This window comes from Halichoerus grypus, chromosome 8 (genome assembly GCF_964656455.1).
Source record: "Halichoerus grypus chromosome 8, mHalGry1.hap1.1, whole genome shotgun sequence".
Lineage (NCBI taxonomy): Eukaryota > Metazoa > Chordata > Mammalia > Carnivora > Phocidae > Halichoerus > Halichoerus grypus.
In genome coordinates, this window is record NC_135719.1 from 71,608,464 (window position 1) to 71,624,205 (window position 15,742).

At 39.1% G+C, this 15,742-nt stretch overlaps 1 protein-coding gene across 3 annotated transcripts in view; it reads left to right on the forward strand.

Moving 5' to 3' along the window:
* Positions 1–15,742, forward strand: part of FSIP1 (fibrous sheath interacting protein 1) — a 192,855-nt gene that overhangs the window by 34,494 nt on the left and 142,619 nt on the right. The window contains exons 6-8 of one of the 3 annotated variants that reach the window (XM_078053389.1): positions 1,711–1,812; positions 5,011–5,135; positions 8,096–8,206. In XM_078053389.1, the coding sequence (XP_077909515.1) occupies positions 1,711–1,812; positions 5,011–5,135; positions 8,096–8,206 (338 nt within the window). The remainder of the gene's footprint in view (positions 1–1,710; positions 1,813–5,010; positions 5,136–8,095; positions 8,207–15,742) is intronic. The other 2 variants (XM_078053390.1, XM_078053391.1) reach the window with 2 other exon arrangements.

Below are 15,742 nucleotides of genomic sequence, written 5' to 3' on the forward strand. Positions count from 1 at the left end.
TTTTTAATTATTTTTTTATTTTTTTATTGTAAGGAAGAGTTTTCTAAAGGAGGACTTTGGAAATTCAGAAAATGTTTTTTATTTTTTCTCTTGCGGAGTTAAGCTCCTGAAATTGAATAACTGACTTTCAAAACTGTTGTCTTTTTTTTTTTTTTAAAGATTTTATTTATTTATTTGAAAGAGCGAGAGATCATAAGTAGGCAGAGTGGCAGGCAGAGGGAGAGGGAGAAGCAGACTCTCCGCTGAGCAGAGAGCCTAATTCGGGACTCGATCCCAGGACCCTGGTATCATGACCTCAGCCGAAGGCAGACGCTTAACCGACTGAGCCACCCAGGCGCCCCAGAACTGTTGTCTTTTCAGCTCAAAGCTGAGCTATGAGGCCTTTGCTCTAGGCTGTGCCCACCTTCTCTCTGAGGTACTAAGTGTACAGAATACCACTGAGACCATTGTTGAAGAGCCACAGGATCACAAGAATCATTTTAGCCTGGGAAAAGCCCTTAGGTTAAAATTACCTCCAAATATCACCTTGCTGTAACAGTTTTTAGTATTGCAAATTGTCATATTTTTGTGTCTTTCTAGGTGCTTTGGTATAAAAGTGAGTGAAACTGCTATTAAAAAGGAATTATGGGATCAAAAATAAATATATTACCACTTGAAAAGAACTTTAAACCTTTCTGTATTTTACACAAAAGTAGTTTACCCCTCTTCCACCCAAGGTTTACACCACTGATTTGCTAGATTAACTCATCGAAGATCATGTGGGATTAGCATTGTAATGTCAATCCCAATGATTTTCCAATGTTTTGAATTCTAAGTTAGGGAATTGGAATCGATACATTTCTTTTTACCCTCAGACATTGTATGTTTTGAATTGGGTGATATTTGTGTGTTGGGGTGAATGTATCTTCTGCCAACTTCCTTTGCCTGTATCATCTCTAAGAGGGTGATTGAACCAGGTTTGTTTCAGAGATAGGTGGTGGATACTATAATATCCCCAGGCTTGTCATGTTTCTGAAGCAAAAACAGTTCTGGGCCACAACCTGGCAGAGTCTCTCATGTTAAGACATGGAGACTTAAAAGAAAAGGATACTTGTTTATGTTATGTCTATTTCTTACAGATATACAGTGTCTACATTAGCTAAAAGGAGAAAATAAAATAAATTACATTGAAACAAGAAGAGTTGAAAAAAACACAATTTCCTAATTTCTTTATGGGTATTAGCCCAAGAGCATAAATCCCAAAGCTATCCCAAAGAAAGAAAGCTAACTAAGAGTCTCCTGGTTTTCTCTTTCAAACATATGCTTTTATCTTAATGACCATATATCTGAAATCTTTATTTGGGGATCCAAAAGAAAAAAAACCCACGAAGTTATTCAGTGTGCATATTCTCTATATTATGAATGTTGGAATTTGGATACATTAACTCCAGAGAGTTAATGTGATATTTTAGCACACACTTGTACATCCTCTTTGCATAGAAGTCCTAGGGAAGTGCTTCTTGACTATCTTGATTTTCTGCTGTTTATTTCAGCGGCTAATGTGTATAAAGATGATTATCATTTCTACCTGGAAGTGACATCTTAAGAAATGTGTATGTAGAGGGGATTGAGGAATATTGCAGAGGATGTTGGATCTTCCTTTTAAACAACTATTCATGTAGGCAACTTCTTACTTATTTTGTATATTGAACAAGTGATTTTTTAAATCAGTAGATCCTTCTCGCTATGAGCATGAAGACACCTTTTTCTCAGTGTTTCACACTCAAGTCCCTCCAGAAGAATATGAAAACCGTATACAGAATGTCAATCAAGGTATGTTTCGATTTGTGTGATTTTGCATATTGTCACAAGAAAATACTAGCTATACACAGAAATATTCACAGATGAAATAATTTGATGTGATTTAATCCAGAGGTAGGTGAAAGTAGGTTAAGGTTCTAGATGAAACAAGATTGGTCACAAGTTAATCATTGTTGAAGTTAGTTGTTGAAGGTTTATGATACCATTCTTTCTACTTTTGGATATTTAAATTTTATGTAATAAAGAGTTAAAGAAAAGCTGGTTTCAAGTAATAGAAAACTAGCTTAAGCAAAAAAGAAAATTTATGGAAATAATCCTGGAGGTAGACAGCTTTTTTGATTCCCAAGAGCAAATTCTGTGGTTAGTCATTGAGAGGGAGACTCAATTTCAAAATTGCAGAGAAGACAACAACTGATCCAGCTTGGGTTAGGTGCCTGCCGCTGGTCCAACCAACTCATCCAACCCAGCAAGGGTTGGGGTTAATATAGGAACGTGGCAACTTCTACTGTTGGTCACCACCAGGGTGGAGAGGAGAAGACAGTTCTAGTGAGACAGTTCTGACCAGACGACTACAATTTAAGAGACTATTATAAATGTAGACATGAATGCATATAATTTGAGTTATTTTATTTATTTATTTATTTATTTATTTATTTATTTATTTATTTATTTTAAAGATTTTATTTATTTATTTGACAGAGAGAGACACAGCAAGAGAGGGAACACAAGCAGGGGCAGTGGGAGAGGGAGAAACAGGCTTCCCACGGAGCAGGGAGCCCGAGGCGGGGCTCAATCCCAGGACCCTGGGATCATTACCTGAGCTGAAGGCAGACGCTTAACGACTGAGCCACCCAGGCGCCCCTAATTTGAGTTATTTTAATGGTGTATTATTTAGGAGTATATGAAACTTAAACTGAATGAGTAAACCTCATATTTCAACTTAAAAGACTATACACAACTTCGATTATGGGAGAAAGTTGCATATTTTATATCTGAGGAGGCCACTCACCAAAAAAAAACTCATACTTTAACTACTGGTAGTTGATTAAAAAACTTTATTGATTGGGTGCCTGAGTGGTTCAGATGGTTGGGCATCTGCCTTTGGCTCAGGTCCTGATCCCGGGGTCCTGGGATCGAGTCCCACGTCAGGCTCCCTGTTCCCTGGGGAGCCTGCTTCTCCCTCTGCCTCTGCCTCTCTCTCTGTGTGTCTCTCATGAATAAATAAATAAAACCTTAAAAAAAAAGTTATTGATCAAATAAATAAGATCCCAGTGATAAAATACAGATTGATTTGCCTAGAAACTTGTAACTTAAATTTGAGTGAAACTTCATTCTTACTCAAATTTATTTTTTTTGAAAAGAATTTAAATCCAGAGATCTTACCCTTTTCCTGGTCCTTTCCAGCAATTATTATCAAAATATATTCTTTAATTACTAAATTTGTATTGAATCTTTGGTAGCTAGCTATAAATATACCAACTGACTAGCTCCCTTAATCCTTCTTATTGACATACCCTCTTTTATAAAACAAAGATAACTTAAGTAAACCTTGTCTGGATTGAGCTACTGGCTGCTGTTTTTCCCTTTTGGATTTTAATGTGGTAATTTATCCTCTTTTGTAGGGTGGACTCCATTTGTCGTTTAAGAAGACTCTTCTTTATGCCTGTTCTCAGAGCTTTAAAGAAGTGGTCACATGATCTTGTTTTAAATGCTTTAAACGTGACCACAGTAAAAACAAGATATATAATAAAGGGAATAAGGGTCCATAAGTATTTTTCTTACCCTTGTTTTGAGCACCCAGGGTCTGAACACCTCAGAAGTTGACTCAGGCCTCTTTTCAAAGGTTGAGAAAAGTGACAAACTGAGACGAACTCTCAGGGTTTGTGCCGATGGGATGTCGAACCTCCAGGACCCTTGTGCCCAGACCTTGCTTAAAAGACAGGTTTGAACAAAAAGTTACTGTTCAGAGAGGGTGATGGCATATTAATAGAATAGCAGGAAGTGACTCTAGTCTTTAGGGAAAATTTTGTTTCATATAAAAACTGAGATAAAATATACTGTATTAATTAATTAGCTTCATTGGAGTATAGTTGACACACATTTTACACTTTTTAGGTTACAACATAGTGACTCAGCGAGCTTACACGGTGATCCATGCTCACCACAAGTGCAGCTCCCCTCTGTCACCATGCAACACTGTTATGATACCACTGACTATGTTCCTTATGCCGTGCCTTTCATCCCCGTGACTTATTCATTCCCTAACTGGAAGCCTGGGTGTGCCACTCCCCTTCACCCATTTGGCCCATCTCCTCAAACTTCTCCCCTCTGGCAGCCATTGTTTTGCTCTCTGTATTTATAGGTATGATTCTTTTTTTTTTTCTATTATGTTATGTTAGTCACCATACATTACATCATTAGTTTTTGATGTAGTGTTCCACGATTCATTGTTTGCATATAACACCCAGTGCTCCATGTAATATGTGCCCTCTTTAATGCCCATCACCGGGCTAACCCATCCCCCCACCCTATAGGTATGATTCTGCCTTTTGTTTCCTTATTTACCCATTTCTTTTGCTTTTTAGATTCCACCTATGAGTGAAATCATATGGTAATTGTCTTCCTCAGTCTGACTCATTTCACTTAGCATAATACCCTCTAGGTTTATCCATGTTGTCACAAATGGCAAGATCTTTCTCTTTTTTATGGCTGAGTAATATTCGTGTGTGTGTGTGTGTGTGTGTGTGTGTGTGTGTATCACATCTTTTTCCATAAGAATAAATCTCCCTATATATTAGGTTTCTGGATTTGGAATTTAGAAGTTATTCTATATGTGTTTTATTTCTTTTTTTTTTTTAAAGATTTTATTTATTTATTTGAGAGAGAGAGAAGGAGAGACAGAGAGCACGAGAGGGAAGAGGGTCAGAGGGAGAAGCAGACCCCCAGCTGAGCAGGGAGCCCGATGTGGGACCCGATCCCGGGACTCCAGGATCATGACCTGAGCCGAAGGCAGTTGCTTAACCAACTGAGCCACCCAGGCGCCCATGTGTTTTATTTCTTATATATTTTAATGTATGCTTATATATTTTAATGTTTGCTTTATTTCTTATATATTTAATGTATATATATATTTAATGTATGCTTAAATTTAAAATTTTAGCATAATGGACAATTATAATTATGAAAAACTTTGAACTTTTTTAATATTAGATTTTACCTACGATGTGGGAGGAAACGAGTCATTGATCAAAGCAGAAAAGAAACCTTTTTCAGATACAGAAAAGACTGAGCTCAGGGGTAAACACAGCCAGGATTTTATTAAGCGCAACATTGAGGTATGTACTTAGAAATTTAGAAATCAGAATGTGGGATTAAATGAGTTATGAAAATGAAAATAGTTGTGTTCATGGTCTTTCAGTTATATATACTATTTCAATTACATATACATGAATCATGATCAAAAAAATGTTTAAAGAAATGTTTTATGGACAGTACCTAACTTCACTATTTTTTATTCCATCCTATCTTATTATACCCCTTTTAAAAAAGCTAGCTGCAATTCAGTATGTTTATTTCACTACCCAGAAATGAATCTGGTTCCTGCAGTTTGAAACACATTTATTTAGATAATAGCTTCAGACAGTGTTTCCCAGGTTTTAAATTGCGTATTAGTAAAATTGGCTTTTTAAAGTCATGAGACTGAGTTTATAGATGGTGCATTTAGAACTTTGCATGGAATATTCTCCTGGCAGAGCTGGAGAGGCCAACGGGTTGTCTGCCCCTTGCCCCCTCCAGCTGAGCCTCCAGGAAGCCTGTCACTTGTCACTTGCCTTGATTAGCTCCCTGCTTCAGGGGCTCAACCTTGGTCTTTCAGACCCTACAGCCTGACTTGGTATGTCCTCAAGGCGGACTAACCCAGGGCAAAGGGGCTCCTCTATTAGACCAGAATGCTGATTAACTAATTTACAACAAGAAATGTAGGTGCAGTGGACAGAAGGCTTGTGACAAACCACCCGGGGAGTTACTAGATGAGTTACTAGGTGAGTGTGAGGTTATTCACAAGAGGAGAGGGTTAAATAATTCCTCCCAGTTCAAGCCTGATTCTCCTTCCACAGTTGGCACTTCATTTCCAGGCAGATTGGATTCATGGATCAACGCGCCACTGCCAGAACTGGCCTCCGGGACTCTCACTTTCTCTCTTCATGTTTCTCTGATCTGAAGGAAACCCTCTCCAACTTGATCTCTTTGCACTGGCCCATGTTGATTTATTTCATTTTTCCAAGAGCGATAGCGTTTTTCTCATAGCCAGGTTCTTGCTGACATAGACAGCTGCCCCACCATGACTCTCCCTCTTCCCCTTTTAACAATAGTAGCTGACTCTTTATTCAAAGTCCTGCTATGACAGTCTTGAAATTTAAAAGCAAGTTCATTTAGGAGAGAGTGGGACGTCTGGCTTGCAAGCGGGCACCTTCATTTTGGGTGCGATGGGAGAGCGATTTTGAAATGGGTGATGTTGAGAAGGACAAGAAGAGTTTTGTTCCAAAGCGTGCCTAGTGCCATATGGTGGGAAAGGGAGGGAAGCACGAGACTGGGCCAAATCTCCGTGGTCTGTTTGGGTGAAACACAGGGCAGGCCCCTGGATTTTCTTACCTGGATGCCAACAAGAACAAAGGCAGCACTTGGGGAGAGGAGACACCGATGGAGTATTTGGAGAATCTCAAGAAGCACATCCCTGGAACAAAACCGATCTTCACTGGCATTAGGAAGACAGGGGAAAACGGGCAGACTCGATAGCTTCTAAGGCACAACAGTTGGTCACGGCCTTGCAAAACAAGACTGTCTCATGACTTCTTCTCTGTGTACCGTATTTAGAATGATCTCATACACCAGAACTCAGATCATGAATGGCTGATGGGATATTTCTTTTGGACAGTCCTGATTGAAATAAGATTGGCTTGTGGTTAAATGCATATGATCAGCTTTTTGAACTTTGATAGTAATTCTGGTTCAGCCAGTGCTGTTACTGTTTTCCCCTTCTAGAAAGATGATTGGAATCGGCTGGTAATGTTCAACTTTTCACAGAGATGGTAAATGCCATCCCTAAACCTGAAGGAGATGGGTTTTCTATTGAGATTTATATAACTGTTAGGTTTATTTAAATACTGAGGAAATCCCTTCACTATCTCACAGAACAACAAGACTCCGCTGTGTTTCACATCGTGTTCATTAGCTTGTTAAAGGCAAGGACTGAAGATAAGCTGGCAATGTCCACTTTCTCTTTTTGGTCTTTTTTAATAAAGATTTTATTTATTTGAGAGAGAGAGAGAACACAAGCGGGGTGAGGGGCAGAGGGAGAAGCAGACCCCCTGCCGAGCAGGGAGCCTGATGTGGGGCTTGATCCCGGGACTCCAGGATCATGACCTGAGCCAAAGGCAGACGTCCAACCGACTGAGCCACCCAGGCGCCCCTCTCTTTTTGGTCTTAACTCTGCCAATTTAATTAAAATTCCCTGCATCTAAAATGTTGCCTTTTGCTTAGTGAAAGGCATTTTTATGTGGTTAATGTATAATATTAAACCAAGAATATTTAACACTTCTCGCATTTTATTGATGATCTATAACATCAGATACTTTTAGAATTCATTGTGACAGGATACAGTAGCAAACCTTGGCTTGTGAATTCTTCACTAAGTCAGAGGAAGTTATAATTCAGGATTGTCTTTTAAACAGCTTTTTGAAAACATAACTGTAGAATTACCACATATGCATGATTGGTAATGGTGCTTTTACCAACTCATTAGAAGGATTAAAGTTGAGGAAATATACCATCAGCACAAATTTGAAAATTATGTGATAAGACTTCAAATAATTAAAAACAAAATCACAGATCAAAAAAAAAAAATAAAAGCAATTTCATTCAGTAGATCCATGTCACGTAGGAAGTGGCAAGAAGATTCCTCCCAAATACCTCAGCAAATACGTTATTACATTGATAAATATTATATAAAAAGAGGTTTGCAAACTGCCCATGTTTGTTTTATTTTATATTTTAAATAAAATGTTTGTTGAAATGGCTAACATGAAGGTCTGCTTATAGTAGGAGTATCTTTACTTGGAGAATGGACTTACAGCAACAATTTGGCCTAAAAGAAAACTACCTCAAAAATGAAAAATGCCTAATCCCACAGATTTTACCTTAGTGTATCTGTGCTATAAAAGCCTCAGTTCCCATTTTTATTTTCCTGAACTATGAATTGTCTTGAGTATTTACTATTTTTTATTAATACATTCCGTAGTTGGCCAAGGATTCAGGAAAGCCAGTGGTTATGGTTGACAGAGAGAGGAAAAGGCTGACTGAACTTTTGAAGGACTTAGATGACAGAGATTCGGGGCTGTCCTGTCCTGAGGTATGTAAGCTTCGATATTCAATGACCTCTACACTTCTTCTTCTTCTTCTTCTTTTTTTGTAGTTTCAATTTTTTATTTAAATTCCAGTTAGTTAACACAGCATGTAATATTAGTTTCAGGTATAGGCCTTAGTGATTCATCACGTACATACAACACCCAATACCCGGTGCTCATCACAGCATGTGCCCTCCTTAATCCCCATCACCTATTTAAACCATCCCCCCATCAACCCTCAGTTTGTTCTCCGTTGTTAAGAGTCTGTTTTATGGTTTGCCTCTCCCCCCAATGTTCATTTGTTTTGTTTCTTAAATCCCACCTATGAGTGATTAATATGGTATTTGTCTTTTTCTCACTGATTTATTTGACTTAGCATAATACTCTCCAGCTCCAGCCACTGCAAAAACATGCCTAATCTTGTCTGATCTTGGAAGCTAAGCAGGGTTGGGCCAGGTTAGTACTTGGATGGGAGACTACACTTCTTACTTTTTTTTTCTTTATTTTTTTAATTAACATATAATGTATTATTTGTTCCAGGGATACAGGTCTGTGATTCATCAGTCTTACACAATTCACAGTGCTCACCATAGCACATACCCTCCCCAGTGTCCATCACCCAGCCACCCCATCCCTCCCACCCCCCTCCACTCCAGCAACCCTCAGTTTGTTTCCTGAGATTAAGAGTCTCTTATGGTTTGTCTCCCTCTCTGATTTTGTCTTGTTTCATTTTTCCCTCCCTTCCCCTATGATCCTCTGTTTTGTTTCTCAAATTCCTCATATCAGTGAGATCATATGATAATTGTCTTTCTCTGATTGACTTATTTTACTTAGCATAATACCCTCTAGTTCTATCCACATCGTTGCAAATGGCAAGATTTCATTTTTTTGATGGCTGCATAATATTCCATTGTGTACATATACCACTTCTTCTTTGTACATTCTTCTGGTTTTTTTTTCATTTTATATTATTATGTTAGTCACCATACATTACATCATTGGTTTTAAAAAATTTTTTAATTAATTATTAAAAAAATTTTTTTTAAAGATTTTATTTATTTATTTGACAGAGAGAGACACAGCAAGAGAGGGAACACAAGCAGGGGGAGTGGGAGAGGGAGAAGCAGGCTCCCTGCCGATGCGGGGCTCGATCCCAGGACCCAGGACCATGACCTGAGCCGAAGGCAGACGCTTAACGACTGAGCCACCCAGGCACCCGATTATTTATTTATTTTTTTAAATTAATTTTATTCTATTATGTTATGTTAGTCACCATACATTACATCATTAGTTTTTGATGTAGTGCTCCATGATTCATTGTTTGCATGTAACACCCAGTGCTCCATGCAATACGTGCCCTCTTTAATACCCATCATCAGGCTAACACATCCCCCCACCCCCCTCCCCTCTAAAACCCTCAGTTTGTTTCTCAGAGTCGATAGTCTCTCATGGTTCGTCTCCCCCTCCGATTCCCCCCCCTTCATTTTTCCCTTCCTACTATCTTCTTCTTTTTTTTTTTTTAACATAAAATATATTATTTGTTTCAGAGGTATAGGTCTGTGATTCATCAGTCTTACACAATTCACAGTGCTCACCATAGCACATACCCTCCCCAGTGTCTATCACCCAGCCACCCCATCTCTCCCACCCCCACCACTCCAGCAACCGTTTCCTGAGATTAAGAGTCTCTTATGGTTTGTCTCCCTCTCTGATTTTGTCTTGTTTCATTTTTTCCTCCCTTCCCCTATGATCCTCTGTCTTGTTTCTCAAATTCCTCATATCAGTGAAATCATATGATACTTGTCTTTCTCTGATTGACTTATTTCGCTTAGCATAATACCCTCTGGTTCCATCCATGTCGTTGCAAATGGCAAGATTTCCTTTTTTTGATGGCTGCATAATATTCCATTGTGTATATATATATATATATATATATATATATATATATACCACATCTTCTTTATCCATTCATCTGTTGATGGACATCTTGGCTCTTTCCATAGTTTGGCTATTGTGGACATTGTTGCTATAAACATTGGGGTGCATGTACCCCTTCAGATCAGTACATTTGTATCCTTGGGGTAAATACCCAGTAGTGCAATTCCTGGGTCATAGGGTAGCTCTATTTTCAACTTTTTGAGGAACCTCCATACTGTTTTCCAGAGTGGCTGCACCAGCTTGCATTCCCACCAACAGAGTAGGAGGGTTCCCCTTTTTCCGCATCCTCGCCAACACCTGTGGTTTCCTGACTTGTTAACTTTAGCCATTCTGACTGGTGTGAAGTGGTATCTCATTGAGGTTTTGATTTATATTTCCCTGATGCTGAGTGACATTGAGCACTTTTTCATGTGTCTGTTGGCCATTTGGATGTCTTCTTTGAAGAAATGTCTGTTCATGTCTTCTGCCCATTTCTTGATTGGATCATTTGTTCTTTGGGTGTTGAGTTTGTTAAGTTCTTTATAGATTTTGGATACTAGCCCTTTATCTGATATATCATTTGCAAATATCTTCTCCCATTCTATCAGCTGTCTTTTGGTTTTGTTGACTGTCTCCTTTGCTGTGCAAAAGCTTTTTATCTTGATGAAGTCCCAATAGTTCATTTTTGCCCTTGCTTCCTTTGCCTTTGGCGATGTTTCTAGGAAGAAGTTGCTGTGGCTGAGGTCAAAGAGGTTGCTGCCTGTGTTCTCCTTTAGGATTTTGATGGACTCCTGTCTCACATTTAGGTCTTTCATCCATTTTGAGTCTATTTTTGTGTGCGGTGTAAGGAAATGGTCCAGTTTCATTCTTCTGCATGTGGCTGTCCAATTTTCCCAACACCGTTTGTTGAAGAGACTTTTTCCCATTGAACCTTCTTTCCTGCTTTGTCGAAGATTAGTTGACCATAGAGTTGAGGATCCATTTCTGGGCTCTCTATTCTGTTCCATTAATCTGTGTGTCTGTTTTTGTGCCAGTACCATACTGTCTTGATGATGACAGCTTTGTAATAGAGCTGGAAGTCTGGAATTGTGATGCCACCAGCTTTGCTTTTCTTTTTCAACATTCCTCTGGCTATTCGGGGTCTTTTCTGGTTCAATACAAATTTTAGGATTATTTGTTCCATTTCTTTGAAAAAAGTGGATGGTATTTTGATAGGGATTGCATTAAATGTGTAGATTGCTCTAGGTAGCATAGACATTTTCACAATATTTGTTCTTCCTTACTTTTTATTTTTTATCATGTTATTGGCCCATTTGCACAAATTTGCAGTAAATTTTTAAATTCTGGGACAATATTTTCTGATTTAAAAAATCCTGTTTTACAAATTTATGTTTATTGAATTTTTCAGATTTATTCTTGGTCAATCTGTTTTTGACTCTCAGAGGATTATCTGATGTCACTGTAAGAGTGACTACACATTAGCTATCACAATAATAACCTCTGTTTGAGATGTAATAGCGCTTAGTCACTGATGACATATAAATGTGTTTCTCTGTGTCCTTTTATTTTGGACATTTCTTATTATCCCTAAGCTGGCTCCAGGATATTTTGGTGTCGTCTTCAGTAACCCTAAAGAACACCATCCTGCTCCCGCCCTTGAGCATCCAGGTCCCTGAAGAGTCCAAGGAGGGGAACAGCATACAGTCCAGGGTTCAAGTGTGAGTGTGTATAGGGCACGGGCAGGTCAGATGAGCAGTGCAGTGTTTAGCATTTGCCCTTGTTTGCGTACTAACTTACAGCAATATCCTTTACTTACACAAAGAAATGCATTCTCCTGGGTACCTTGAAGCGCCTAGCCCTGTCATCTAGTTTTATTTCCACATGTTTAATAGGGACATGACGGAGTGAAGGCTGCTGGCATCCCGCCCAGATCCCTTTTACCTGGTACCTTCTGTGTCTCCCTCCGCCTGCCCCGGGCCGAGGCTGCACAGCTGCCTCCTTCCCTGGAGCATGGCCGTGGGCTACCTGGGAGCCCAACAGCCTCGGATAGCACCCCGTCTCCACTCCCACCCCCTCCCAACTCAAGACGGGCTTGGCTCTGTGGTGCAGTGTCCCCCCCAGAGCGTCCCCAGGGCTCATCCGGGCCTCAGCTGAGACCACGAACTTGCCTGGTTGTGTTTCCCTTGTCCTCGCCTGCTTCCCTCACACCGCTTCTTCTGAGGGAGCTCCCTCAATAAGTCACTTAAACAAGAATCCCTGTCTCGGGTTCTGCATCTAGACTGGCCTCAGATATGTAGGGGCAGAGGGTCGTTTTTGCTGTAGGGACACAAGCTGGTGTGAGCAACAGGACCTGTGGCCAGTGGGGGAGGGCGTGCCAGTTCTCAGCGGCCCACATTCCACCTCAGCTGGCGGCTGCAGCATGGAAATCTCAGCCCAGGGCTGATCCTCCAATGTAGAGAAGCTAGAAATTCAGATTTTTATGGGAAATACTGCTCTTTTAAATGTTGACAACTTATTTCATTTAAAAAAGTTCTGTGTAGGCAAACAAAGTTGCTACCTGCCGCCCTCACCCCAAACCACAGGCAAATCTATAGAGCCTCCCAGACTACAACCTCGAAATATTCTTTCCTGAGAGGTTGCAGGCCCAGCAGGGGCTGTGTCTAGGAACTTAGGAAGGTGTTGCTATGTCTGGGGCTGGCGAGATGCCCAGGAAGACCCCCTGACAAGGCAGAGGATAGATAGCCAGGCCTCAGAACATCTGGTGTGTTCTCTGAAGCAGGGGCGAGAAGTAGGTAAGGCAAACTGCTAACTTCCCACAGAATTTGGAAATACTTTAGCTTTAGAATTTATGGTAAATTATTTTGTTAACAAAAGCTAAGATAACAGTAAGACTTTTTTTTAAATTTTTATTAACAGTAAGACTTAAGGGACCTGCATCTCATTCCTGGTTTTGTTATTAATTATGAAGTTAGGTAAGCTGTTAGCCACTGATTCTCTGGGTTCCAAACTAGGGCATGGGTAGATCTACCCAGGAAGGATTTAACCATGAATTTTTGTTATTAAATATTGCCTTTTATGTATTATTTTTGTTAGTATTTGTGTCTTGTCCCTCTCTTTATTTTAAACTCTTTTCTATCATTTACTTTGATTTTTAGGTAGATTGTTTACAAATACCATATAGTTGGATTTTTGTTGTTGCTGTTATGTGTTTGTTTCTTTATGTTTTGTTATTATTTCCTTATTCTTAATCTTTTAATGAGGATATTTAATTTATTCAAATTTATTATGACTACTGACAGTGTTTGGACCTTTTTTTGACATCTTATTTAATATTTCATTGATTAGATTTATTTTGTTTTCTTTTTTAAAATTTTAAAATTTTTATTTTTTTAAAGATTTATTTATTTATTTGACAGACAGACAGAGACGCAACGAGAGAGGGAACACAAGTAGGGGGAGTGGGAGAGGGAGAAGCAGGTTCCTGCTGAGCAGGGAGCCCGATGCAGGGCTGGATCCCAGGACCCTGGGATCATGACCTGAGCCAAAGGCAGACTGAGCCACCCAGGCGCCCCTCTTTTTTTTTTTTTTTAAAGATTTTATTTATTTATTTGACAGAGAGAGAGAGCACAAACAGTTGGAGTGGCAGGCAGAGGGAGAGGGAGAAGCAGGCTCCCCACTGAGTGGGGAGTTGGACTTGGGACTTGGTCCCAGGACCCTGGGATCATGACCCAAGCCAAAGGCAGATGCTCAACTGACTGAGCCACTCAGATGTCCCTAGATTTATTTTGTTTTCTTAACTTCACCTCCTTTTCCTCTTATAGTTAGAGGATTCAGTTCAGTATCCTATATCTGATCTGGTGCTGCTAACCCTCAATTTCTTAAAATACATTAAAATGTATATATTTTTTTAACTTTAGTAATTAACTATTCTCTAAAATCTTGTAAATTAACAAGGCAGGACCCACTCTAGAAGGTGGTAGATGGAAAAACATGATACCATCTACTACATATTACATATAATTTCCCTCTGTGGCAGAATAGTGCATTAAACATTTACATTTCTGTTGAATTTAATCTGACATGCTCTTTTATTTCCAGTGTCATTAAAAAAGAATTCCATTCAAACAAAAATTTAAAATTTATCGACCAAATATTTAGTCATTGATTCCATTTTTTGGTGACTCATTATTTCTCATTTAGATATACGGTATTTATATCCCTTTTATTTAGGAAAAATTAATTGGAGTTTATTTGTGACTAATTAAATATTATTTTTTATAATGATATATAATAACTTTCATATGCCAACTCACAAGTGTATTTAAAATGTTTATTACTATATCATATCCTTGTATGGATATACTACAATCTATTCACTTTTCCCTGTTCTTAGACATTTGGATTTTTCGCAATTATTCTTTACTATAAATGACATAGCAAAAACGTATGAGTCAGTGTTCTGGGTTGCAAGAAACAGAGATGGACTTCAATGAAAAAAAAAGACAGAATAAATGTATTGGGAGAGTTGGATAGCCCACAGACTTGGTGAGAAGTTTGGCAGATATCAAGGTACCCAGAAACATGGCTATAGAAACTCCCTAGAAACAGGCTGGTTAAGGGCTGCATCATAGCCACCAGACACCCCCACTAGATGATCACTGCTGCCACCCTGACTGCTACCAACACTAAGTCCCCAAGGTTACTGCTGTCACCATTAATTACTGTCCCACTTCCCCTACATCTTTGTATCTCTCTCTTTCCCTCAAGAGTCAAAGTCCAGGATGTTGACTTCTGCCTGGCTAATTCTAAGTCATTTGCTTGTCTTCCTGATGGCAGTGGGTGGGCAGAAGAGGTGTCTGGTGGGGACCTGTCTCCTACTAAGGCTCATGCAGTGTTTGGTTTCACTGAAACAGGAAGGGAGATTGGATGCTGGGGTCAGGGGGAGACATGTAATTATTGCTGTGTAAATTTTTACATGTATCTCTTCTGGTTACTGCCTAGGGATTGATTCCTGGTATTAGAGTCATGAAACCAATGTGTATGAAATTCTTAAACTTCCTTGCCCTCCATTTGTCCCTTTATTCTTTGTGTTTTCATGATTCTTCTGTCCTTGTATTACACGTTTCTCTGGGTGACCTCATCCATTCCCATGGTTAAAGGTTTGAGCCGCTGTAGATATGTGGGTGAGTCCAAAATACTTATTTCCAACCTAGGTCTCTATCTTGAACTTCAGACAAATATATTTAACTACCTAACATAATCTGTAGATATCCTAGGGACATCTGTGAATATCAAAAGGTCCCAAACAGAATTCGTCATTTTCCTCCTTGAGCCTATTATAGTATTCCCTCATTTGGTCAATATGACCACTATACCCCTAGTTCTCAAAGTCCAGATTTTGGTTTTTATCTTTGATCCTTACTCCTCCTTTCACTCTTCTATCAAATTATCTCCAGATTCTGCAAATTCTACTTCCTAAATATCTCTGGAATCTGTCCTGTGTTCTGTATTCCTTAGTTTAGGTGCTCATCACTTTAGTTCTAGATTATGGCTTTTGTTTCCTTTTTTTTTTTTTTTAAAGATTTATTTATTTGAGAGAGAGAGCACACACACATGCATGTGAG